Source organism: Penicillium mononematosum, assembly GCF_028829835.1.
Source record: "Penicillium mononematosum strain IBT 11891 chromosome Unknown utg000005l:1.0-9366267.0:1.0-9372171.0, whole genome shotgun sequence".
NCBI lineage: Eukaryota > Fungi > Ascomycota > Eurotiomycetes > Eurotiales > Aspergillaceae > Penicillium > Penicillium mononematosum.
The window spans coordinates 1,746,306-1,771,528 of record NW_026643275.1 but is presented as its reverse complement, the minus strand read 5'-3'; the positions used below and the strand labels follow the sequence as shown (position 1 = coordinate 1,771,528).

General features: G+C 48.0%; 9 protein-coding genes across 9 annotated transcripts; 6 read left to right on the top strand and 3 right to left on the bottom strand.

Moving 5' to 3' along the window:
- Positions 1-537: 537 nt before the first annotated feature.
- On the top strand, positions 538-3,367 carry N7519_008760 (mismatch repair ATPase MSH1; the record flags this gene model as incomplete). The annotated part of the gene is made up of 3 exons (XM_057295534.1): positions 538-591; positions 649-1,579; positions 1,638-3,367. The coding sequence occupies 3 exons, from the start codon at positions 538-540 to the stop codon at positions 3,365-3,367; spliced, it is 2,715 nt and encodes a 904-aa protein (XP_057143416.1).
- Positions 3,368-3,594: 227 nt separating this feature from the next.
- On the bottom strand, positions 3,595-4,383 carry N7519_008759 (ureidoglycolate hydrolase; the record flags this gene model as incomplete). Its single annotated transcript, XM_057295533.1, has 1 exon — positions 3,595-4,383. The coding sequence occupies one exon, from the start codon at positions 4,381-4,383 to the stop codon at positions 3,595-3,597; it is 789 nt and encodes a 262-aa protein (XP_057143415.1).
- A 1,253-nt stretch (positions 4,384-5,636) lies between these two features.
- On the top strand, positions 5,637-5,946 carry N7519_008758 (uncharacterized protein; the record flags this gene model as incomplete). Its single annotated transcript, XM_057295532.1, has 2 exons — positions 5,637-5,776; positions 5,853-5,946. The coding sequence occupies 2 exons, from the start codon at positions 5,637-5,639 to the stop codon at positions 5,944-5,946; spliced, it is 234 nt and encodes a 77-aa protein (XP_057143414.1).
- A 2,651-nt stretch (positions 5,947-8,597) lies between these two features.
- N7519_008757 (uncharacterized protein) lies at positions 8,598-9,599 on the top strand (the record flags this gene model as incomplete). The annotated part of the gene is made up of 2 exons (XM_057295531.1): positions 8,598-9,168; positions 9,226-9,599. The coding sequence occupies 2 exons, from the start codon at positions 8,598-8,600 to the stop codon at positions 9,597-9,599; spliced, it is 945 nt and encodes a 314-aa protein (XP_057143413.1).
- Positions 9,600-10,697: 1,098 nt separating this feature from the next.
- Positions 10,698-11,696, bottom strand: N7519_008756 (ribonuclease P subunit p30 family protein; the record flags this gene model as incomplete). Its single annotated transcript, XM_057295530.1, has 2 exons — positions 10,698-11,545; positions 11,621-11,696. 2 exons carry the CDS (start codon positions 11,694-11,696, stop codon positions 10,698-10,700), a joined length of 924 nt encoding a protein of 307 aa, XP_057143412.1.
- A 332-nt stretch (positions 11,697-12,028) lies between these two features.
- On the top strand, positions 12,029-13,379 carry N7519_008755 (casein kinase II subunit alpha/alpha'). Its single transcript, XM_057295529.1, has 4 exons — positions 12,029-12,241; positions 12,351-12,724; positions 12,782-13,201; positions 13,254-13,379. The coding sequence occupies exons 1-4, from the start codon at positions 12,127-12,129 to the stop codon at positions 13,350-13,352; spliced, it is 1,008 nt and encodes a 335-aa protein (XP_057143411.1). The 5' UTR covers positions 12,029-12,126; the 3' UTR covers positions 13,353-13,379.
- A 1,156-nt stretch (positions 13,380-14,535) lies between these two features.
- N7519_008754 (valine--tRNA ligase) lies at positions 14,536-17,908 on the top strand (the record flags this gene model as incomplete). The annotated part of the gene is made up of 4 exons (XM_057295528.1): positions 14,536-14,567; positions 14,646-14,740; positions 14,831-16,846; positions 16,902-17,908. The coding sequence occupies 4 exons, from the start codon at positions 14,536-14,538 to the stop codon at positions 17,906-17,908; spliced, it is 3,150 nt and encodes a 1,049-aa protein (XP_057143410.1).
- A 1,218-nt stretch (positions 17,909-19,126) lies between these two features.
- On the bottom strand, positions 19,127-20,837 carry N7519_008753 (uncharacterized protein; the record flags this gene model as incomplete). Its single annotated transcript, XM_057295527.1, has 7 exons — positions 19,127-19,342; positions 19,393-19,587; positions 19,643-19,951; positions 20,007-20,299; positions 20,355-20,542; positions 20,609-20,705; positions 20,762-20,837. 7 exons carry the CDS (start codon positions 20,835-20,837, stop codon positions 19,127-19,129), a joined length of 1,374 nt encoding a protein of 457 aa, XP_057143409.1.
- Positions 20,838-22,728: 1,891 nt separating this feature from the next.
- Positions 22,729-25,220, top strand: N7519_008752 (uncharacterized protein; the record flags this gene model as incomplete). Its single annotated transcript, XM_057295526.1, has 13 exons — positions 22,729-22,763; positions 22,828-23,103; positions 23,155-23,280; positions 23,327-23,418; positions 23,472-23,533; positions 23,591-23,691; positions 23,738-24,023; positions 24,244-24,358; positions 24,417-24,683; positions 24,750-24,867; positions 24,922-24,961; positions 25,008-25,053; positions 25,102-25,220. 13 exons carry the CDS (start codon positions 22,729-22,731, stop codon positions 25,218-25,220), a joined length of 1,683 nt encoding a protein of 560 aa, XP_057143408.1.
- Positions 25,221-25,223: the final 3 nt, after the last annotated feature.

Below are 25,223 nucleotides of genomic sequence, written 5' to 3'. Positions count from 1 at the left end.
AGATTCAGGCCGCGCCGAGACAAGACGATGTCGGCGATTGATCAAATTCAAATGGTCTCACAAACCTGGCTCATCCTCCTGCCGCAAGTAATGTCACTGGTAAGGGAGAAATATCACCCAAGGTTGTAGATAGATGAAGTCAAGGAGAGTTGCAGCTCGGGAAGATTTCGGTGGCGAAGGCGGAAGGAGGGGAGCTTGGATGGTTCTGCCACCCCAAACGGTTTGGAGCGCGTCGCAACAATGCGCCCTGGTCTGTCGATTTCTCATTTAATGCCAGTTTATATGAGGCCCCTGACGACCTTGATACGTTCATCTCATTGCTGCCACATACACCGGACCATCTGTCACCATGCGCGTCGACCCTCCAGCTCACGCGTGTCCACCGCCGCACCAAAAGTATACATACGAGGCGCAAAAACTAAAGCGACAGTAAAGTTGAAAGACCTTCCTCAGGGAGCTTTAAAACTGGAGGCATACGATGACCGGGTGGATGAGGCTCCTCGTTACCCTACTGTGGTACAGGGGCACCGAAACAATATGCAGACGTTCAAGAATTGTGTTGTCTTGACCCGAGTCGGGGGGTTCTATGAGGTACGATAATAGGCACTACATGGCTAGAGAACTCCATGCTAAGATTATATTCTGTAGCTCTATTTTGAACAAGCAGAGGAACTCGCACCATTGCTTAATCTCAAGCTCGCGACCAAAAAGACCAACGGCGGGCCAGTTCCGATGGCTGGCTTCCCCTTCTTCCAGCTCGATCGTTTCCTCAAAACTCTCGTCGGAGACCTCAACAAATATGTGGCTATTAGCGAAGAGTTCGCCGTCAATGCAGAAGACAAGACACGCGCAGGAGGCCTTATGTTTGATCGGAAGGTTGCTAGAATCATCACACCTGGCACCCTGATTGACGAGAAGTTCATTGATCCTTCTGAGCATAATTTCTTGTTGGCCGTATATCTGGATGTCCCATCTTTGCAATCGCAGTTGAAGCAACATGCTGACAATGATTCCCAATCATCGCATCAGCATATATTGTCCTCTGTGCCCCAACAAGTAGGATTGTCATGGCTTGACCTCTCAACTGGCGATTTCTTCACTCAGCTCACAACGACCCAAATGCTTCCATCTGCGATTGCACGGATTGGAGCTCGTGAGATTCTGGTCGATCAGAACGTACAAGACATTATTGGACATGAATTGCAAATGCTTGTCGGACACGATCATCGTCTTGTCACATTCTTCCAATACCCAGGAGCATTCAAACCAGTATCTGAATGGGGTGCAATGTTAGAGTCTCCGATTCCTGAAGATGCTCACGCCTCATTCACGCCGGAGGAAGTAGCAGCTGGATACAGTCTGCTTCAGTACATTCGCGTGCAGTTGCAAGGATCAAATCTTAAGCTCCAGCCTCCAATTCGGAGACATTTGAATGAATCGATGAGCATTGACCGTAACAGTCTGAGTGGTCTCGAGATTCTAGAAACAGCGAGAGACGGTTTTGGGAAAGGAAGTCTTCTGCATGCTGTGCGAAGGACTTGTACAAAAAGTGGTGCACGGCTTTTACGAGACCGGCTGAGTATGTCCAACCAAAATTTTGAACGTTGTTGTGGCTTTTACTAATGCATTACATGTAGCCTCTCCATCTACATCCTTACAAGTCATTAATGAGCGTCTGGACCTTGTCTCGGTTTTTATAGAACATGTGGAGCTCCGTGACCGTGTCATCCAACTTTTGAAGCGCAGCCATGATTCTCAACGCCTCGTTCAGAAATTCACTTTTGGGAAAGGTGACCCAGACGACTTGATTTGTCTTTCCCGTGCCATTGAGGCCTCTAAGGAAGTAAGGCAGGTTCTTCTAGATCACAATAGACTTTCGGTGTCATCCAGCACTTCAGATCTGAATCACAGTCTCACTATCATGATCTCACGGCTTTTCCTCGATGGTCCCATCGCGCTAGCGGACCAAATCCTCGCTGCTATTGACGAAGAAGGCTTGCTACAAAAGCAACGCATCGAGGATAGTACCGCAGCAGAGGCAGCCAATCTAGCCGAAAAAGTTGCTATGGATGAAGCCACATCCAGCGAGCTCGAAGCACTGCCGAAAAAGGTCAGAGCGAAGAAGGGCGAGCGAACAGTTGTGGCTGATACAGACTCCGGCCCCCTCGATACCTGGATTATGAGGCGTGACGCAAGTAAGACTTTGAATGATCTCCACGCGGAACTAGAACGGTTGGGCGATGAAAAGACTTCATTGACTCAACGTCTCCGTGATTCGGTTGATTCGTCAGCTTTGAGCCTTAAATGGACACCAGGGTTGGGCCACATCTGCCACGTCAAAGGGGCAAAGATATCCCAAAAATCCCTGGAAGACTTGGGGGTCACTCGAAATGTCTCATCGACCAAATCTACCCGGTCGTTCTATCTACCAGCCTGGACAGAGCTAGGAGTTAGAATGGACCACGTGAAGATTAGGATCCGCCAAGAGGAACAGACGATCTTTGATCGTCTGCGCCGTGAGGTGATACTGAACCTTGTCAAAATTCGCCGGAATGCAGCAGTCATGGATGAGTTGGACGTGGCGTGTTCATTTGCAACTCTCGCCCAGGAACAACAAATGGTACGGCCGATCCTCAACGACGGTACCTGTCATAAGATCGTCGGTGGAAGACATCCCACGGTCAAGCTGGGTCTAGAGGAACAAGGACGATCGTTTGTCAGCAATGATTGCTTCCTGGGTGATTCCGAGCGGATCTGGCTCATTACTGGTCCCAACATGGCAGGCAAAAGCACCTTCTTGCGCCAAAATGCTTTAATCACAATCCTCGCACAAGTCGGATCTTTCGTACCCGCGGCTTATGCCGAGATCGGTATCGTCGATCAGATCTTCAGCCGAATTGGTGCAGCGGACGACCTCTTCCGAGACCAGTCGACGTTCATGGTGGAGATGTTGGAAACAGCTACTATTCTCAAACAAGCCACACCCAAGTCGTTTGTGATTATGGATGAAGTGGGCCGGGGCACAACCCCCGAAGATGGCACGGCTGTTAGCTTTGCGTGTCTGCATCATTTACACAATCACACCCAGTCCCGAGTGCTTTTTGCTACTCATTTCCATGCCCTTGCGGACATGACAGAGGACTTTGAGAAATTGGCGAGATACTGCACGGACGTGAAAGACATGGCTTCAGGTGCCTTCTCTTTCGTCCACCGGCTACGGAAAGGTGTCAATCGCCAGTCTCATGCTCTGAAGGTTGCTCAACTGGCTGGTTTGCCCAAAGAGACCCTCGAGCTGGCTACGCGGGTCCGCCAGGAAATGAGGGATGCACTTCCAGTACCTCGGGTTGCTGATGAAGATCAACCTTAGCCTCAGCGTCCTTGAAGGTGAATGTTGTGGTTAATATATACTTCAAGGTACTATGTATGATATTTATGTACAGTATTTCGGCTTCTCTTGTTAAAGATACCACCAAATCACAAAGCAAGGTTGGCAAATGCCTCCTCGCATCTATTTTCAATGCCAACTGTCGGAGTCTTCGGTCTCGACCTCAGAACCCAGCACTTTCGAGTGTTTCGTAGATATGCATCTACAGGTCAGAGCTTAGCCGACCACAGCCTTGGACCCTTCTCAACCCGACCAAGTTGACCCTTCCGACCAAGATCAACAACCACACCCTCGCCAAACGCAGCCTCCTGACAATCCTCATCCCCAACCCCATTAACAAACTGCACAACAACAAAATCAACCCTCCTACGGCCCAAAACCACCATAGGCGCATGCCACGTTCCAACACCGTAAGTAACAGCCTGACCACCACGCGCCACAAACGCCTTAATATTATTCAGATCCGGCGGGTCACGAATAGTGACCGTCTCACCCGCCTCATTCTTCGCGGTAGCAGTCTTTCCCTTCAAAGTGGGCGCAACAACGACTAAGAACAGCGGCTCTTCCTCACCATCCCCGACTTTCGAATGAGCCGACAGATCAACGGGAATGAAAGTCTGATTCGTAAATGGATGGCGCTCAAGGATCCGCACGTCAAAGACCTCCCTATCAGACAGCTGGGGGCCGGTGCTGACAGTGCGCAGATTGCGCGGGAAGCAGCAGAACATGGTCATGCGTGCCTCGGAGGGCTGCCCACTTGGACAGACATTGGTGTAGCGATCGATGAGCGGGGAGATGGGACTGTACTTGAGAGCGGAGTTTTGGTTCGCCAGGACCGGGATTGGGTCGTGTGGCGGTAGGGATGATGGTTGAGGGGCGATGTTTAATTCTCTTGGTAACGGGGATACCACTGCTGTACCGAATTGTGCAAAGTTCTCCGGCGTAAGCGGCACCGGGGTGAGCGTGACTGTCGGGTTGGTTGAGAGGATCGGCGCCATGGTGAGCTTTTAGTTGTCTCGCGGTGTGTGTGGACGTGTGTGCTGGTCAATCGCTTGGTGTCCGCCACGTATTTGGCGTGCCGCTCTACCGCTCTATGAGAGAGGAAGAAAAAAAGAAGAGAAATTGGATTGGATGTGGTTTATGAAGCTAATGCGGAGATGTCGGCGTCCTCCGGTGATAAGATAAGCGGCCGGGACCGGGGAAGTATAGGATTTGTTCATTTTTATATTCATTTTTATACAGAATGTTACCCGGAGAACTACATAAAGGCTGCTTGGATTACTCTTACGGTGCGTTTGTGCTCATGTCAACCAAGTCATAAGCTCTTCAGGGTGTTGCCGCTTAGCTCTGCGTCCAAGCTTGGAGAATACGCCAGTTGCTGACGACAAAATTAAAACTGGTCCATGCACAAAACGGGAACGGGAACTGTTCCCAAGTTGGTTCCAATATCCTGGCACTGAAGTCCGTGCTGAGGACCTTTGGGATAGTACAATAATGAGTTGGTACCCAGATAGACATAGTACGTGGGATGTAACATAGTGCGGGGAAAATCAATATTGTCTTATAGATGTTTCTTTCACCGTTCATATACATACATTTAGCCATGGGGATGACATTGATTCGCTCTTGAATCTAGCAATGTCGGTCTGGGAGATATAAATGCGTTGTATATGTACATGTACTCTGCAACCCTGGAGTGACCAGCGAGCACGGGTAGATCTAAAAGATCTGAGACAGCCAATCTATAGAACAGGATCTTTACATATGGTTCGCACGCTAGCCGCAAGGCAACCACTGCGTGGTAGTTAGTTTTATAAACTTGACCGTGTTTGCTCCTCAATGAGGCTCTCGGGACTGCGAAATAATACACTGGGCCGACATTACCTGCAACATACTTAACACTGGCCAATGATTTACACATTCGATCCCTCCTCAATGACATCCGCGAAATGCCGTTAATAGCTATTGGTCCATTGGGTCCGTTCCTCCGGGACTGATACCTAATCCAGTGCAATATAGAATTCGATGATCACACACCGGTGTTTGAATTCCAACACGGTGACATTGAACTCTTTGTCTTGCTTAATGCTATATGAAAGACTTGGACATAAATCAACTGTTATTTCCTCTCCAGAGCTCAACGCACTTTACCCTCCTTCTGATACTTGAAACAACTTACTCGTTTTAGCTGTGCTTGGAATACCGTGAGCCTATTCCAAGTGCTAGAGTAACTATATCAATTCTAGCAACAATGGATTCTTCGAATCAGTCTTCCCAACAAGCCTCTACACAAACTTCTACGCCCAACACGGGCACTTCAAATGCTGCCGTTGCAAGCTCATCCACTCCTCTAACAAGCTCTAAGTATACTTACTCCGAACAGAAATTAAGGTAAGACCAATATTTGATATCTGACCTATTCCAAATTGAGAATAACCAGCTAACACAAACACGATAACTCAAATAGTGACGACGAGGAATTCAAACGAAATACCAACTACATGGGCAGTTGGATCAAAAACCTCAACCACCCAGATCAATTTTCATTGCCCAAGTCCTGAGTGAACAATCAAGTCCACCCAGTGTTGGACCAAGGGGCATAGCAACAATGCGGCTATTTGAGGGGTGTGAGAAGGATACGTGCAGGGAATAGTGAGCTGGTTCGTGTTTAGGATGCATTTGCTTGTCCATGAACCCAATCATGCATCTGAACTCCGAGCATTCCCGAGATTGACAGTTTCATTCTGCCTATGACGCCTATTTGGAGGAAGGATGCACTAATGCATGTATACTTGGAGTTGGGAGGCCTAGCGGGGGTCAGGACAGAACTGGGACCGATGGTACGAATATACGACATGGCTTTTATTTTATTTTCTTACTTTTTTGGTCTTTTTCTTTTGTCATTACTCTGGACGAAAGACATGTGATAGGAAGAAAATTGAGGGGGAGATTGACTAGGGTATGCAGCCATTACTCGTGCATGATATGCCAGCAGAACGGCAGATGGCAACATTTCCCGGAGATCCGACGCCATGGGAATGGAAGTCAAGGCCAAGAAGGGAATTTGATGGTTTAGCCGACTGACTATGTGTTGTCGATGTCAACTTGGTACGACCGATGCGGCGCTTTTCCCCTCTTTTCTTACCTCGGACATTTAGCCTCCGTGTCTGCTGTCAAAATGTTAATATCATGCGTTATGGTGGTGCAGGTCACCAACTTATTTGACTGGACTTGAATCGTTAAACATGCATGTACATGTAACATCAAGTCGCATCCTTAATGCAGTCGTGCCCAAACTGGAATGACGCGTATGCGCAAGATTACGGGATTTAACATCATAACGGAGTCAGATACAGCAAGGATGACACGGCCAAGAACTGCTAGTTAGCTCGTGGCTCACTCTAGTAGGCCTGGGAAGCCCTTGGCACATATGACGCTCTATACCCGATGCCACTTTACGCGTAATGGATAATCATTCATCCCCAGAATATTTTAGTAAATAGACGTCTCTCCAGAGAGATTGTATCACTACTTACATGGCCCCATGAGAAAATAGGCTATCTACTTGCAGTGGATCTTTGGTATGAGATTGTAGTAGAGGCAATGCTTGGGAATGGTACAATCCAAATGGGAAATAATGTAAAAAAGGCAATGAGTAGACCAAAACTCGAAACTTCAAGAGACTACACATTTGGTTCCATGGGGCGATTTGCATAAGGCGAGTAGCGACATATTAACAGAAGTTGATAGATTTAGTCGATTAATAGATGAAACTGTTGAGCGTAGGTATCTAAGCATTTGAGAGGGGGAAGAAAAGTAGGATTGATTTGCGACAAAGGTGGCCCACGGCACCAGGTGTCCAACGAATGTGATGTGGAGCGCGATGCTTCCTGTGTGATTTATGCCCTGATTGAGATCTCGTAACGCCGCCTGTACAGCCCTGAAAGTGGTCACAGGCTTTATCCTTTCAGGCATCGTTAACTGAGAACTGATGGTGGTGATGGTGTGGTGGTATTTGACTTGAATACACTGGGCTATTGTTTGCACCACACTTTGCAGACCACTCCTACAGGGAGTATCCGGGGCCTTGTCCCTGTATTTGGACTGTCTCTGCCATTCCGAGGATGTCACGGTACTTTGACTATCCGATCAGCATCCATTGTTTAGTCTCTCGCGAGAGTAAGGTTGAAAATAGGGTGTTTAATGGCTTGTACCCACATCTCGGCAGCCATCTCTGCGACCTCATGACACTGGACGAAATCGGTGACCATAGCGATGTCACTAAACCTCTGTGGGGACAATACCCGGGAAACACCTCGCAGACCACGTATCAGCCGTGACACTATAGTACATCTGGCTTGCAGATAGTACCGGGAAGGTCGACAGACCCATTCCTAAAATTTATGTCCTTTAGGCCAGCGACTTTGTAGTATCGTCTTAAATCAGGCAAAGCTAGCTTGTGGTGTTTAGAGGAGACCTGGAACCGATCAGTGGACCCCAACGCAGCCTATGGTCTTGCTGATAAGAACAGCACTTGGCGTATGGAGAATGATATCTCCATCTGGATCACATGGATCGGGACAAGCTGGTTGCCTTAGGCCAACCGAACTGGGGACATAACCCTAGGATGAGGCTATGGGTGGGATTGGAATGCTGGTGGTAGAGCCAGGCCGATGTACCTGTGATAGGGATATAAGAGATATGTGATGAAAATGGGATCCTTCCGCTTATAATTCCAATTTTCTTCTGTGGTTAGTTATACCTCATCTATCTACATCTTGAAATACCAAGATGTCAAAGACCTTGGGGAGGTGTAGCATCTAGAAGTTGATCCATATAATGATTTTGATTCACCTCTCCAGCTTCTCTATATTTTCCTATGATGCTCATCCTTCATCCACTTTGAGACCTACACCTATATTGCTTGTTTTCGAATCAGTCGTCTCCCTCACTTCTGATATCCTTTGAAAGGTAGGATAATCGTCACTCTACAGTGAATTCGGAATCAAAAGTTGACTCCGTAAATGATCTACCGGTCCCTCGGCTTTGTTTACACCTTCCCAAGACATAATCTTGACTCTATTCACAGATCTCTGCTTCTCCCTCTGCATTCTCTTTGCTCTATCTGACTTTAGGGTGTCGACACCGTCTACATCTAACGGCTTCGGACCAGGACCAGGACCATAAACCCACGTCGACTAAATTGACAGAAATGCATACCCACCAAGTTGATCCAGATGGAGATATCATTCTCTTCACACCGGCAACCTCAGAAGCTCCCTCAGTTGACGTCATCGAAGGCAATGTGCCTGGAGAGCACACTCGCTTTCAAGTCTCATCGAAGCACCTCACACTTGCTTCAGATTATTTCAAGCGGATGCTAAAAGCGTGCTGGGCTGAAGGGGTTGCTCTTTCGGCATACGGGTCCGTAGAGATTCCCGTCAATGACTGCAAACCTGAAATTCTTCTGATCATTTTGAACATTATTCATGGACATTCACGACAAGTCCCTCGAAAGTTGTCTCTACCGCAATTGACCGATATCGCCGTGGCCACCGACTTCTTTCAATGCCACGAGGCACTCGAGGTGTTTGCTGGTACTTGGATTCAAGACCTTAAGCCGCCTATTTTGTCCTCGTTCTCAGAAGATACAAAAAAGTGGATGATGATCGCCTGGGTCTTCAAGGCCAATGATATTCTTCGAGACACAGAAACAATTGCCATGCAGCAAGGAACAGGTCCATTTCAGGCAAGCAGTCTACCGATTTCAAAAAGCATTAAAGGTGCGTTGGTGAAAACCAATGTTTGATTGGTCTTGAGATCTAACTACGTGGTTCTAGACAAAATCGATCAATCCAGACAAAATTACATAGAATTGCTCCAGGAAAAGATTGGAGAACGGATCGAAACCCTGTTGAACAGCCCAGCCGCGAAGAAAAAGTCTTGTTGTGCCCCGGGCTGTGATGCAAAACACCTCGGTCTTGTCCTTCGCAAACTGAACGAAAAGAAGATATCTTACTCATACAAGCCTTGCTCCCCCTTTTTCACAGTCGGTCTTGAAAATGTCAGTCCTATTACCATCTGCCTTATGGTCGCATATGGGAGATCGGACGGCCGGGCCTATTGTGCTCCCCGTAAGCGTTGTGAAAACTACCGCTACCTTTTCGGAGATGATGCTGCACGCGAAGCACGGAAACTTCCAACTTCGCGATAGGAATCCGAGATTTCTTCCATGTCATTTATCGACCGCGGTCAATCTATTAACATCAAATTATCTCTATTTCTCTGTTACACCCATAGACATCCAACCCCGTACAACCAGTTTTCAAGTCTGTTGAAGTCTGGATGCTTGAGCTGTGCTTCTACTTGCGAAGGAAAGGGGTGGGTGATGAGCGTCTCACCAGTTCAATAGTAAGTTGCCCCAGCTGAGTGTCTTAGAACCACAAGCCTAAATAAGCTCTTGCTGCAGGACATTGCGCCATTTGTAGGCTGTTTTATTGATAGCCCAATAACAAAGATGTTGCATTATATATCTATTTCTACCCATTCATGAACAGTAGATTCGCTAAAATGGAAAGTCAACAAGCATTAGCGTACCCAAGGACTAGATGAATTCTCTTGTGCCTATATACGAAGTTCAGTCTGCAAATATGTCTATCGAGGGCGCGGTTCAAGGCCAAAATAAGATCCCAGGTACGGTTTCTATATGTTAGCATAAGACCTCGGGATGGAGTTGACTATGAACGACAGTTATTCTAAAGCCTACATAGTTATCTGTGTAGGTAAACTTCGAATCATACTCATTGAAACAGAGGGCTTTCTATAGAGATTACAAACAACTCAAAAGTATGTGCATTGATGACCTGGTAGGGGATACTGAAATCCATCCATATAACCCATTCCATATAACCCATTCCAGCTATCCATGGATGGTATACTTGGATATTGTAGACAAGTCCCGGGAGCTACCATAGCAACGGCACCATCGTAATGACGACTATGTTTCACGTTGAAAGTGAAGCACAACAGTAATCAATACACCGGTTCAGGAATATTCTCAAGAGACGACAGAATATCTCCGAGTAACATATTGTTTTGCTCTTCAGCGGCGCGTGCATCGCCATGGTATATTGGGGAGCGTTTGCAGTCACAGCGGTTGCTCAAAAGTCTGGGAGTGTTTCGACAATCTCGGCTCACCACTTGACACTCGCTGATAGTAGACCAGAATATATTAATATCACTGGATTCTGCCGGTTGCTGAGGAACGGACTCCCTCGGTATGAAAATTTAAAGATGCCGTAGCAAGTTCAGATCAAGTAGCATTCTCCCCTTTTGCGTCAAACCGTGCTTTCTTGGCTCGTCTTTTGATTTCTCGCTTAGACAAAGGCTTGTCAGCGTCCTCGGGGACAGGCTCGGAACTAATAGAAGCCTTCCTCTTGAGATTGTCCGCTCCAGTTTCTGGCTGCGCGGGTTCTTTGGTTTTTGGTGCAACCTTTTGCTTTGGCGCGGGTCCTTCAGGCTTAGCTTTCTCCCCGCCGTGGACGATATCCACTATGCCTCGCCAACTGGTTCGTCTCAATTTGGCCAAAGCGGTCACCTTCCGTGACTCTTCGCAGACTGCTTCCTTTCCACGCTCTTGTGATAAACCCCAGACACAGGCAAGATTGATCACGTCCCACGGGGCTCGTAGACTCAAAGCTCTTCTTGCTTCGCTAGACACAATGATCCCTCGACCGCGTGTCGCGCGGATCAAGGATGTTGCATTCCCAATGAGGTTTCTTCGCGCATCAAGTCCACTCCCCGTGATCCCTGGCCCATAGCATATTTCTATACGGACTCCACGTGAGATTGCCGCGGACAGCATCTTGAATTTGAAGTGGTATGGAAGTCGCACCGAGAGATCCACAGAGATCACGTCGCATTCCAAGTTGGTGCACGCATTTAGAAGTGACTTTTCATTTGTGGGACGGAGAGCAACAAGGTCGTACGCTTGACTCAGGGCGGCTAGGCGCTGATTCTGCGCGGGGTCGGCCAGAGTCAGGTTCAACCGGGTCAGCAGTTGGAGGGATTTCGGCGCGTTTGTTGGAAGAGGAGGTGCAGCGAGAGTTGGGGGAAGCTTCCCGTTGATCGTTTGAGACAGGGCAACGGTAGTGTAACCAACTAAAAAGTCAGGTCAGTCCCTCATGTGCTCTTAACTGCCGGATCTTGTGCCGCAGAGCGGAATGAATGACTTACGTTCGGCGAGGAAATTCAGAGTGTGGGGCACCTCCGGGTCATCGGGGCTGTAAGGCACATTCAGGTCGTAAAACATGGTGGGTTTAAAAGAAGGCCAGCCCTGCCCGTGGGGATTGTTGTTTGACTTTCTCAGCGCTCTTGGTCACATCGAACTGTCCCAAAAAGGCAACCAGAAAATCTACCGGATTAACAGAGGATCCGTCACTCTTCGCACTAACTGTTTCGGGTCGGTGCCCCACAAAACCTCTCTGATCCCGTGATCTCAGGTGGAACGGTTCTCATTCTACTGATCATATCACGACAATATCTCACTTCGTCCATCCCATTGCTCAAGGCCTCTTGCGAGCACTGCGTTTGGGCTGAATAGTCGCTGGGCCTGTTGCTACCTGTATCATCCGCCAACCTAATCCCCGGCCCCTCTCTCCGTCACACGGCCGCGCCCCTCGTGACCCCGCCGCACATCTCTCAATTGTGGGCGCGCTCGGAAACCGCCTGTCATCGTCAAGATGGCGCGTGTCTATGCCGATGTCAACGAGCATATGCCTCGGTCCTACTGGGATTATGACAGTGTTAACATCTCTTGGGGTGTCCTTGAAAATTATGAAATCGTTCGCAAGATAGGTGAGAAATGATCAAATCCTGTCCTTTTTGCGGGATGTCGGAGATAGTTGCCGCAAGCTGTGAACTGCAGGTAGGATTTGAGAACAAACTTTCTGACTATCTACTTTAGGTCGGGGAAAGTACTCCGAGGTTTTCGAGGGCATCAATGTCGTCAACTACCAGAAATGCGTTATCAAGGTCCTCAAGCCTGTCAAGAAGAAGAAGATCAAGCGTGAGATCAAGATTCTGCAGAACCTCGCGGGTGGGCCCAATGTCGTGGCTTTGCTGGACGTTGTTCGCGACAACCAGAGCAAAACTCCTAGTCTGGTCTTCGAGGCTATCAACAACACCGACTTCCGCACACTGTACCCCCGCTTTTCCGATTACGATGTTCGCTTCTACGTTTTCGAGCTGCTTAAGGCGCTGGACTTCTGTCACAGCAAGGGCATCATGCATCGGGATGTGAAGCCCCACAATGTCATGATTGATCATGAGAAGCGCAAGGTTAGTGGACTTTATCAATTGGTTGTGGTGGGAAATTATGGTTCTAACATATTATAGCTTCGTCTGATCGATTGGGGTCTGGCTGAGTTCTACCACAAGGGCACGGAATACAACGTCCGCGTTGCATCTCGCTATTTCAAGGGCCCCGAGCTGCTGGTTGATTTCCAGGAATACGACTATTCTCTGGATATGTGGTCCCTGGGTGCTATGTTCGCATCCATGATCTTCCGTAAGGAGCCTTTCTTCCACGGAGGTAGCAACACGGACCAGTTGGTCAAGATCGCCAAGGTTCTTGGCACCGAGGAGCTCTTTGAGTACTTGGACAAGTACGACATTGAACTGGACCCGCAATACGACGACATCCTCTCCCGTTTCCCCCGGAAGCCGTGGCACTCATTTGTGAACGCTGAGAACCAGCGTTTCATCAGTGACGAGGCCATTGACTTCCTTGACAAGCTTCTGCGCTACGACCATGCCGTAAGTTGTTCTAACATCTGTATAAGTTGCCCATACTGACCCTATCTTGAAGGACCGTTTGACTGCTCAGGAGGCCATGGCACACGCATACTTTGACCCAGTGCGTGCCGATGCAGCGGCCCTTAGCCACAACAATGTGACACTGCCCTGAATCCCTCCCGCATGAACTGTCGATGATCATGGCTCTGATCTCCTTGCTGCGATGCACGGTTTCCAAGTTCTCCGCATGCTGCTGTCAAGATTGCGTCGGGCCTCACGACAATTACGTACCTTTTGCATTTGAAATATTCCGATATGAACGGCACAACGACGATCGAAAAACATGAAATGGCCTTGGTCTTCGTACTCCCTGCTCCTCTTTCTCACCCGCCTTTCGAATGATGGGCTGCGGCAAACGATCAAATCCTGAATGAAGACGACTTTGATGACAAGACATCATGACATTTAATTTGCTGGGTCCCTCCAAGCCTCTTATCGCCTAGGTCGTTTGGCATGTCAATGAGCGTGATAAACCAACGTCTTAGATGGGGAAATCACTCTTCTTTTTCATCTTTTCCTATTTGTATAGCGCTGCTCATGGGTTTCCTTAATTGATCTCTCCCTTGTTAATTGAATTGGTGTTTTGGCCTTTCTGCTGGGTGCTTCGTTCTCAAGGGATGCTTTTTCCTAAGACAACCCATTGCATTTTCTTAACGCTTCCATATTTATGAATGAAACATTGGATGAAATTCTCAAAAAAAAAAGGATGAAGAACCCCTAGAATTATATGGATTGATTGAACATCGTAGGTAGGGTTCTATATATGAGATTCTATACATGACCCGTACAATATGAGTCAACCCATCTACGGAATGGTATGATATACATAGACTCGGGACCGGGCTAGCAAAAACTGATACCAAGTATAAATAACCCAAGTAAATAATCCCATTCATCCTATCGTGCTCTTGTAGATGTAGCCTCAGATCACCCGTTGGCTCCGGCGTATCACGTGAGGATTATCGCAATGTCTTTCTGGCCGAACAAATAAAAGAAGAGATGAATTGCAAGCAAAGAACATCCGAAAGAAAGGAACATAGATACCTAATAATACCTAATACCCCAATGAGTGTTGACTGCCATATAAACGCGCTTCATTGAGCCCGCCGACTCCACCGAACCTCCCACCAAGCCCCGCGCTCTCATTCGTTCATCCAGCGTGGGAAATTTAATTGCCCGCATTTCGCACAACCACCCCTCCTTATACCTCTCCATCTCTCAAGATACTTATCCGGCGATTCGTGGCGCGATCGGCGCCTTGGAGATTTACTCCTCAATATCGTGCATTCTCAAGGATGGCTCAAAACTCTGCCTCCCAAACCCCCCAGTGAGTTCCATGACTCATTCTCGGATGTCGCAGAAGCTTATAGTGAACAGCGGGTGAGCCTACGGCTCCTGTGACCAGCGCACCTCCCCAGACCGCCGATACCACCGCAAAGGATCCCCAGGGTCAGCAGGACGGACCTGCCGGAGCTCCCAAGGTGAAGACCGAGAAGGAGTGTATGTTGCCACCAAAATCTATACGGGGAACCTTTCTCGGAAATCATTGTTATATAATGAGCATTTGCTGATACTTTTGGTGATTTCTAGTGGAAAGGGAGCGCAAGAAGGCCGAAAAGAACAAGAAGTTCGAAGAGAAGCAGGCGGCCAAGGCCAAGGCTGCCGCCAGCAAGGCCGCAGCTCCCAAGGTCGAGAAGAAGGCGAAACCCGAGAAGGATAAGACCGCCGATGCCTACGACCCCGTTGCCATTGAGACTGGTCGTCTCGAATGGTGGGAGGAGCGTGATCTCTTCAAGCCCGAGTTCGGACCTGATGGCAAGGTCAAGCCGGAAGGCTCCTTCGTTATCCCCATTCCCCCTCCCAATGTTACCGGTTCTCTTCACATGGGCCATGCCCTCACCAACGCTCTCCAGGATACTATGATTCGGTGGCAAAGAATGAAGGGCAAGACTACCCTGTGGCTTCCTGGAATGGACCACGCCGGTATCTCGACCCAGAGTGTCGTCGAGAAGATGTTGTGGAAGAAGGAGAAGAAGTCTCGCCACGACATTGGCCGAGAGGCCATGGTCAACTTGATCTGGGATTGGAAGGATGAATACCACAAGAACATCAAGAATGCCCTGCGCAGACTTGGTGGTTCGTTCGACTGGAGCCGTGAGGCCTTCACCATGGACCCCAATCTGTCAGCTGCTGTGACCGAGACCTTCGTTCGCCTCCACGAGGAGGGTATCATCTACCGTGCCAACCGCCTGGTCAACTGGTGTGTGGCTCTGAACACCTCCTTGTCCAACCTCGAGGTCGAGAACAAGGAGATCGAGGGCCGGACGCTTCTCGATGTGCCTGGCTACGACAAGAAGGTCGAGTTCGGTGTCCTGACTCACTTCTGCTACGAGATTGACGGAACCACCGAGCGCATCGAAATTGCTACCACTCGTCCCGAGACCATGGTTGGTGATACTGGTATTGCCGTCCACCCCGACGACAAGCGCTACCAGCACCTGATCGGCAAGAGCGCTCGCCATCCGTTCTTGGACCGTCTGCTCCCTATCGTTGCTGACCCCGAAGTCGAGCCCGAATTCGGTACTGGTGCCGTCAAGATCACTCCTGCCCACGACTTCAACGATTTCAACCGCGGTAAGGCCCACAACCTGGAGTTCATCTCTGTCATGAACGACGATGGTACCTTCAACAAGCACGCTGGTCCCTTCGCTGGCATGAAGCGCTTCGATGCCCGTTACAAGGTCATCGAGGACCTTAAGGAGAAGGGTCTGTACGTGAAGTGGGAGCACAACCCCATGAAGGTGCCTCGTTGCGCCAAGTCCAACGATGTCATTGAGCCTATCATGAAGCCGCAATGGTGGATGAAGATGGAAAGCCTGGTTCAGCCTGCCATTGATGCAGTTGAAAAGGGCGATATCGTTATCCGCCCCGAGTCCGCCGAGAAGAGCTACTTCCGCTGGATGCGCAACCTGAATGACTGGTGTCTTTCCCGTCAGCTCTGGTGGGGACACCAGGCTCCTGCTTACTTCGTCAAGATTGAAGGCGAGGATGGCGATGACAGTGACGGCAACCTCTGGGTCACTGGCCGTACTGAGGAAGATGCTCGCAAGAAGGCCGAGGAAAAGTTCCCCGGTAAGAAGTTCTCTCTGGTCCGTGATCCCGATGTTCTCGACACTTGGTTCTCTTCTGGCCTGTGGCCCTTCTCTACTCTGGGCTGGCCCCGCAAGACTCACGACTTCGAGAACCTGTACCCTACCTCCGTTCTGGAGACCGGTTGGGATATCCTCTTCTTCTGGGTTGCCCGTATGATCATGCTTGGTCTCAAGATGACTGGTCAGGTTCCTTTCCGCGAGGTCTACTGCCACTCACTCATCAGAGATTCTGATGGCCGCAAGATGTCCAAGTCTCTGGGCAACGTCATCGATCCTATCGATGTTATGGAGGGTATTCAGCTGCAGAGTCTTCACGACAAGCTGCAGTTGGGTAACATCGCCGATAAGGAGATTGCTGCTGCTACCAGGTACCAGAAGAAGGCCTTCCCCAAGGGTATCCCCAAGTGTGGTGCCGACGCTCTCCGCTTCGCCCTTGTCTCTTACACCACTGGTGGTAGGTTTCGTCTCATGTCCCCATTTGATTCTATTTTGCTAATAATGATTTGCAGGAGGTGATATCGCTTTCGATATCCAGGTCATTCACGGCTACCGTAAGTTCTGTAACAAGATCTACCAGGCCACCAAGTTCGTCCTCGGCAAGCTGGGCGATGACTTCAAACCCCAGGCTGGTGTTAAGAAGACTGGCAATGAATCTCTTTCCGAGCGCTGGATTCTGCACAAGTTCAACACCGCCGCTAAGGAGATGAACGAGGTTCTTGAGCAGCGTGATTTCTCCAACTCTGCCCAGATCTCCTACCAGTACTGGTACGCCCAGCTGTGTGATGTGTTCCTCGAGAACTCCAAGTACCTGCTGGCGGACGATGCTTCGGCCGAAACCAAGGAGTCTGCCAAGCAGACCCTCTACACTGCTCTCGAGGGTGCCCTGACCCTGATCCACCCCATCATGCCGTTCGTCACCGAGCACCTGTGGCAACGTCTGCCCCGCCGCGCGGGCGACGAGACCATTTCGATCATGAAGGCCAAGTACCCCGAGTACGTCGCCGAATTCGACGACCCCGCCGCCGCCAAGGCCTACGAGCTCATCCTCAACACCTCCAAGGCCATCCGCTCGATCCTGTCCCAGTACGACGTCAAGACCCAGGGCGACATCATCATCCAGACCTACGACGCTACCAGCCAAAAGACCGTCTCCGAGGAGATGACCACCATCAAGTCTCTGGGTGGTAAGACCCTCGGCGAGCTGTCCCACCTCGGCCCGGAGAACAAGACCCCTCCCTCTGGCTGCGTGGTGGCTGCTGTCGGTGCCGAGGCCGCTGTCTACCTCCGCGTCTCCAAGGAAGTTGCCTTGGAGCAGGAGGAGAAGGCCAAGGCTAGCCTTAACAAGGCCCGCGAGACTGTTCGCAGGTCCCAGGGTATCATCAACGGCCCTGGCTGGAAGGAGAAGGTCAAGGCTGAGGTCCGTGAGCAGGAGGAGAAGCGTCTGCGTGATGCTGAGGGCGAGGCTGCCCGTCTCGAGGAGCAGATTAAGGAGTTTGAGAAGCTGCGCTTGGAGTAAATTGTCTGTTGGATAGATTTAAACAAAATATATCAATTGATTCCCTTTTTTTCAAATTGTGGTTTTCAGTGTAGACTCATCCCTAGATAAATATATTTTTTCCCCTACATCCATGCAGCTATATATATTAGACGGCATAACAGCGTTAATATATACAGCTAGGACATACAATCCTATTTTCTGGGTAGCACAAATGTTGAAAATCCCAGTTAATTCTCATTAATACTGGCCTTTTTCGTGATGCAACGCTAACCCTAACTCGGCATCAAGAATGCAGATCCCATACACGAAGGATCTGCTCTCAGGCTCCTGCCTGAAGAAGCCTGGCTCCCCCGGCTATATGCAGTTTGATCATGACATTGCTGTCCTCAGTGTACAGGTCGTTATCTCACTGCATCAGCGCTTCGGTATTCCAATTGAGCCTGCTTTCAGTCAGTTTTTGCTTCTTCTTGTTGTTGTTGTTTCTCACCGAGTCCTGTTTTCTCACCGAGTCCTTTCTATTCTACCATAATGGGGGTATACGAAAAAGGAGCATAAATAGATGCTCCTTTCCATGTATGAAGAAGATAGACAAATCAATATTACTTTTCACAGTACATTGGAATTTCCATATTCATAGTGTTTTTCATATACTATCTTTGATCTCAACATACATGCTATACAGATCGTGTTTCTGTATTCAACAACAAATACCCCTGTATCTGCTGATAGTTTGTTTGCTTAGAGAAAGAGCGAAAGAAAAGAAATTCCATGTTAGATATAAAAGCGAATAAAAAGAAGTACCTTTGCTAACATTTACCTAGCAAAAATACCAAAAATAGTTTCCCTGGGAATCGAACCCAGAACCTTTCCGGAACATCTGCTAATCGCATTTGTTAACGGAAAATCATAACCGCTAGACCAGGAAACTGTTCGATGGAAGGGATAGCTGCTATTGACATTATAAAGCTAAATCACTTGAGATTCTGTTAAAGTGTCTATATGACCTCTCGCTATGTTCCCCACTTAATTAATCAACTTTGGGAACTTGCAACCAAAATGAACAGTCTATCCACCAACTATATGAATATGTAAACGCAAAAATATATAGAAAGCAACACAGTCTATCTGTCTTATATGTCAAAAGGCTTTGCCACTCGAATTCCCCCAAAGATTCAACGACTGTCAAGCTAAGCCAGTCAATATAGAATTTCAACGTATTCCCTCGCAGGCAACTCGTCAAGTATCGGCATCCTTCTCAGCATCCTGCGATGTCCCATTCACCGGGTGGGAATTGCGCCTTCTCACCTGTTCCTTGCGAGTCCATAGATACACGCTGACAGTAATGATCGCCAAGATGATTGTAGCAACAACATAGATCCAGAATTGCTTAGATATTCTGAATTCCTCGGTTGTCCCATCGTCAAACTTGAACAAGTTCATCCCGAAGATAGACTATTAAAGGGTGAGAACAAATTTCATTCTGGGGGTCTCGGGATACTTACCGATACAAGGCTTGCAGGCAAGTATATAAGCGTCAAGATAGTGACCACCTTGACCGTTGCATTGTCATCAAAGCTTTTAGTTCCAAGTTCGAGCAGCTGTTGATTTGCGTTGAGCATGCGGTTGTTTAATTCAACCATTCGGTTGTTGAGGTCGAGCATCTGGTTGGTCATCCTGAAATCCAGCCCTAATGTAGTCTGCATGCGTGTCAGCCAAGGGCGTAGCTGCTATGTTCTGGCAGTTGTTGCTTACCATGTTCAAGATATCCTTGACCTTCTCCTTTAGGACTTCTACCCCAACAACAAACCCCTCGACACGATCTTTGTGGTATGCCGCACATGTGGCAAGTTTCCGGAAGCCATTGTCTGCACCGGTATGATGTGAGCCCAGAATACTGCTCAAATGACCTAGTTTCGTGAGAGTTTCTAATATAACCCTCAATCTGTATGAAGTGGGCAAGAGAAGGTCGCGTGTGTTGTGAATGGCCGTTAAGTTGCTGTCACCTCCGGCGGTCAAAATGTGGTCGATATTCCTCAAGATAAAGCCCAGAGATCTGTCACTCTAAAATGCAAGTCAGCCAAGCCGAGGGACAAATATTGCGGACACGGATACTGACATGTCTATCCACGTCATAGCCTAGACGGTTAACGTAGGAGCGCCAATTATGCAGACAAGACGAGAACGCAGAAGAATGAAGCGCAAGCCACGCATGATCTGAGCGCAGCCCCTGCTGAGACAGTGCAGCATATTGCTCAATTTCTTTCTGCATGGGTGTATCACGGCCGACATGGAAGAAGATCCAGAGATTTTCAAGGTCATTAGGATCATGGTGGTGGAAAACACCGATATGGCGCATAGTCCACTCCTCAACTCCCACCGGCGTCGGGTATGTGAGTCTGTAAGAAATATCTAAAGTATTGCTTAGGTCCTGTGAGTATATGGAGGGATCTGGAGAACAGCCTACCTTGGATACCATTCTCACCACTTTGTACTTTCATTGCCCCTTCACCTACAGCTGCACTCATGGGTTTGTCTCCGAATGTCGAAGTCAAGTCCCATAATTCATCGCCAATCTTATATGCATCCTTGAGCACCTGGAGAACATCCTTTGAGATCTGAAGTGGCGTGATTGATGACTTGGAGCGTATTGAGCTGGATCCCACGGAAATCAGAGTAAGCCAAGCTGGAGGAATCTATAAATTAATATAAGAATCTTACACGATGCGTAATTTTGGAAGTGGCGCTGTTGAAATATGTTCTTGGAACAAGCCGTTGTCGTTGAAAACAGTAGCAATGAGTCTCTCTGGTGTATCAACTATAAGGTGCAAACGTCAGCACCGGTTCAGCTTTTTCAAATAATGCCAGACTGACCATGACTCTGGTAAAGAGAAATGCTGACCGGAGCATCGTGGAGACAAAATGTAGGATACGCTGAACTGGTAACCATCTCCAATCTGGGCACTGCAGAGAATTATCCCTTGGATTCAAGTAGATTTTGAGGAAAGAGTTGAAGAATTATCGCTATGCGAGGTTACTTATATTTAAATATGAGCTCCAAGTTGTCAAAACTGCCTTGTAAAGGAAAAACAAATTTAAAAAAAAGACGCCTTACCCTGTCATGCTTATGGTTCATTGGTGTAGCATAGGAAATCAGGCAATACATAGAGACGGTTCACGCCCGACTCATGACAAGCTCACACCCCTGAAATATACACTACCCGGGCTGCATTAAGCACTAGTGGGAGGCTATGGATAAGATGTAATTTGCATAAGGTGTGTTCTTTTCCTATTACGCCCACGCTGAAAATGGGGTCGTGAGGGCCGAGGTAGGGCACAGCCCCTTGGATCCTCGTGGCGAAATTTACGATTACAGCTAAGCCGCAAGGCAGATTTTGACATAGTTTCATGTTAAAGAACATAATTTGACTGAAAATGAGTTCTAGAACCCTGGCATAGACCTTCTTCAGTTCCAATTGACCCGTTCATCTTCGCAGAGGTCCCTGTTCAAGTCAAATATCAGCAACCATCCAGACGGCTTTGAGAAATCTACGTACGCAATCTCATGCTAGAGTTAAAGAAATCACCGTTAGCAACAGGCAATCAATATTATCTTCAGACAGAAGGCTTACCTCTTTAACTTCTCGTTTTGCTTGGAAAGTAATTAGGCCGCAAAAGTACTGGGAGATATGGTTGATTTAGCCTTCACACTGAGCTTGTATGGGGGATATCATCGTAATGCTCACTACAACTTCGATTTTCCGCCCGAATATGTCATAAAGCCTATTCTCAAGCTTTGCACGGCTAATATAACCGCTTATTCCTTCTCTGAGCGTGGTGGAAACCAATTCAGTTTGTGGGTAGCTTGAAGACATTTTGAGGCTATGTTGACTGGGAATTCGAGGCCAAGTCCGGAGTACATAGTGTGGATTAGGACCTAAGACCAGAAGTGGAAGATTTAATAGGATCAATGAGGATAGTGAGCACATTGACAGCAACACCACATTCGGGGTTTCCCGAAGAGCCCCTTCGTATAGCCCTAAGATGATGCCAAGGACCTACCGTATTTTTAATTTAATTGACAGATGTCACCCGACGCCTGGCATGGGGTTAATTTCAATCAAGACCAACTAACACCAACTGTGGCTGTGATGCTCCATCTCAGCCAATTATTATCTTTCCAGCCTGTCCCCTTATGCAAGCTCTGCCATAGCGCAGTCGATGCATGTTTGCTTTCTACGCGGCATACGCCCATAGGTGCATATTGTCTTTGTTCATTTCGCTCATGCTCGTGAGGGGTAAATAGAAGCAAAATCACCGGATCTCGGGGATATACTGACATGTGGTATGGTTTACTCCTCACGTCTAGCATTAACATGTGGGCAAGCCATATTTCGGCTTGAAAGTCTCCGTAGAGTAAGATATCCCGAGTAAACATGGGGTAATCCCGGGGAAATCGACTATCAAAGACTAACATCCCAACCTTTTCTTCCGCAGCTACCCGTAATTCAGCTTCTATATTCTCGAAGTTCGTCCTAGGGCGAGCTTAGCGCAATTTATCATAGAGGGCTTTTGAAGTTCGGAAGATGTCAGATCAACTGTCGAATCCACTGCGCCTTAGTGCTAAAATTATCAAAATCCATAGAGGGTATTTGCCCAGGTGAAAATTAGGAGGCTCTTATAAAAACCCCTCAAACGTGTATTGACTCAGCAAGAGGATTTCTCACCTAGGCCCAGGATTCGTGCTTCGACTTATCTTCTCACCAATTATTTCCTCTTGCTTTGTTGTACATTTTCTTTTCTAAGCCCTCCCAAACGTGCTGATTGGCAAGGCGGGCAAGATGAGTGAAGAAGCGCAGCCTTCGATTCCCCCAACGTAACACATGACCCTCCTAAGCCCTGTTCCTGGAAGCAACTTCTAATGACTTTTGGTCAATCAGAATAGACAACCCACTCGCCAACCAAGAACCCGCCCAATTAGAGGCCGAGGTCGAGGAATTTCATAAGCGTGTTAATCTCAACGGCGTCGTCGATTTGGAAATACTTATCAGGGGCGCAAGGATAGCACAACAGCGATGGGGCGATACTCCGCCCGGGTTCACCCCTGCGGAGTTCGAGGCTATAAAGAACGAGAATTCGAAGAGTTATCTGTCATTCTTGCAAACTAGGGGTCTTCTTGTGACTGTTATGGCCACGGCTTGTGCGGCAATCACACAGTATGTCTATTCTGTTAGCCAATCGGGAGAATCTTTTGACAATTATAATAGGGGATGGCAACAATCAACAATCAATGCCAGCTCTCTTTTTTTAAACTGGGAGGTTGATTTTGGCCTCGATAAGAAGCTTGTGATTGGAGTCATCAATGCAGCTCCTTGGCTTTCGGGAAGTTTGATGTATGTGTATCTCAACATCTTACCGTTCATACTCTAACACCTACAGAGGGACATGGTTGAGTGATCCGCTGCAAGAAAGGTTTGGAAGACGCCCAGCGCTCTTCGTTTCTGCTGTTTTCTGTGTCGCTCTTGTGATAGGTAGTATTTGACCCTAAACCTTCCTTGACGATTGATTCCAATATTGAACACAGGAACGGCTCGTTGCACTACTTGGAAGACACTACTCGTCTGCCGAGTACTTCTTGGTGTGGGGGTATGTTTCTTATTCCCATCCCGTTTCTCGTTCTTAGTATCTGACACCTTCTGATAGATCGGATCAAAAGCTTCCATAGCTCCTATATTTGCCGCTGAGGCAGCACCTGGTCGACATCGAGGTAAAGTCTTGATGATGTGGCAACTTTTCGATGCACTGTACGTCCGAACTCTCTTCACAGGCCATTATCTAACCGTCATCTAGTGGAATATTTCTCGGTTTCTTATGCGCCCTAATTGTAATGGACAGTTGGAGAGTACTGCTGGCGACCGCGATAATCCCCGCCATTGTCCTTTTATTTTTGGTGTTTATGTGTCCCGAGTCGCCCCGATTTCTGATACAAAGGAATCGATATCCCGAGGCATACAAAAGCCTCCTTGAGCTCCGAGGAACACCCATTCAAGCTGCCCGGGATCTTTACTACATCCATGCACAGCTTCAGACCGAAGCTGTGACAGTGTGGGACCGTCACGGGGGGGAACTCATGGTGGTCAGAGGGAGAACAGATCTATGCCTACCAAAAATGGATCAACAAAGGCAATTTTTTCAAGCGGATGATGTATCTCGCCACCGATAAACGAACTCGAAGAGCATGCACAGTTGCTTCGATCGTGATGGCGTCACAACAACTATGTGGTGTAAGCTCTCTACGCGTCTGGAATATTGTATGGTTGCACTTGACTGACGCCTGGTCTCCTCTAAACCGACAGATCAACGTTTTAACATTCTATTCCTCCTCGATTTTGCATCCCGAGCATGTTGACGCGGGGGAACCGAGTGAAGGCTTGTTTCCCAACGCCACGGCCGTCAAATGGTACAATTTCGGTACGTGATTATGAAAAAGATATCTTGACAAGGAATCCAACTAATTCGCAACAAAAAGCCTTTGGCCTAGCCAATTTTCTGTTTACTTTCCCTGCATACATATACATTGACTTGCGTGGACGCCGACCTCTGCTACTTGTCTCATTTATTGGGATGTTTTTCAGTCTGGTCGCAGTTAGCGGCTTCTTCGAAATTGTACACCATCAGACTCGGTTAATGCTGGTCTCAGTATTTACCAGTGTATTCTTTGTGTTTTTCTACTCAATTGGTGCTGGACCTATTCCTTTCACACTGAGTGCTGAGGTGTTTCCTCTATGCGTGCGCGGTATGTTGATCCTCTTCTTCACTTTGCTACTTTGCTACTTTGCTATCACAGACTAACGAATGCCAGAGGTGGGAATGAGCTTTAGTGTCATGATCAATTTCCTTGGTCTTGGGCTCTTAGTACTTTTTGTGCCTGAGTTGACCAACGCATTTGGGCGCGAGGCACATCTTCTCTTCTTCTTCTCGTGAGATTACCATTTCCAATGTCTCATCCGCTTATATACTGACTATCAATATAGAAGCATGAACGTATTGGCACTCATCCTGATTTTCCTGCTGGTTAGTCTCTGTTTCTTCTATTCTACGCGTCATGCTAATATTTCAGGTCCCCAAAACGAAGGACGTGTCACTAGAAAACATGAACTCCATATGTAAGGTTTCATGCTCACTCCAGCTGAACTGTGCTGATAATACCATAGTCAACCGCGCAACAAAAGAACAGGTTCTGATTCATGCTCCGTTCTTGGAGCCCCTATACCCGAAGACACCATGCCAGGAAGACAGGGAAAGTACAACTCTGGGAAATACATATGTATGATAA

What these genes read in the sequence shown, in the direction of transcription:
- N7519_008755 (XM_057295529.1), top strand. Translation starts at nt 12,127, where the DNA reads ATGGCGCGTGTCTATGCCGATGTCAACGAGCATATGCCTCGGTCCTAC. An exon ending in TGAAATCGTTCGCAAGATAG is followed by an intron (nt 12,242 to 12,350) that starts GTGAGAAATGAT and finishes TATCTACTTTAG; the next exon opens with GTCGGGGAAAGTACTCCGAG. An exon ending in TTGATCATGAGAAGCGCAAG is followed by an intron (nt 12,725 to 12,781) that starts GTTAGTGGACTT and finishes AACATATTATAG; the next exon opens with CTTCGTCTGATCGATTGGGG.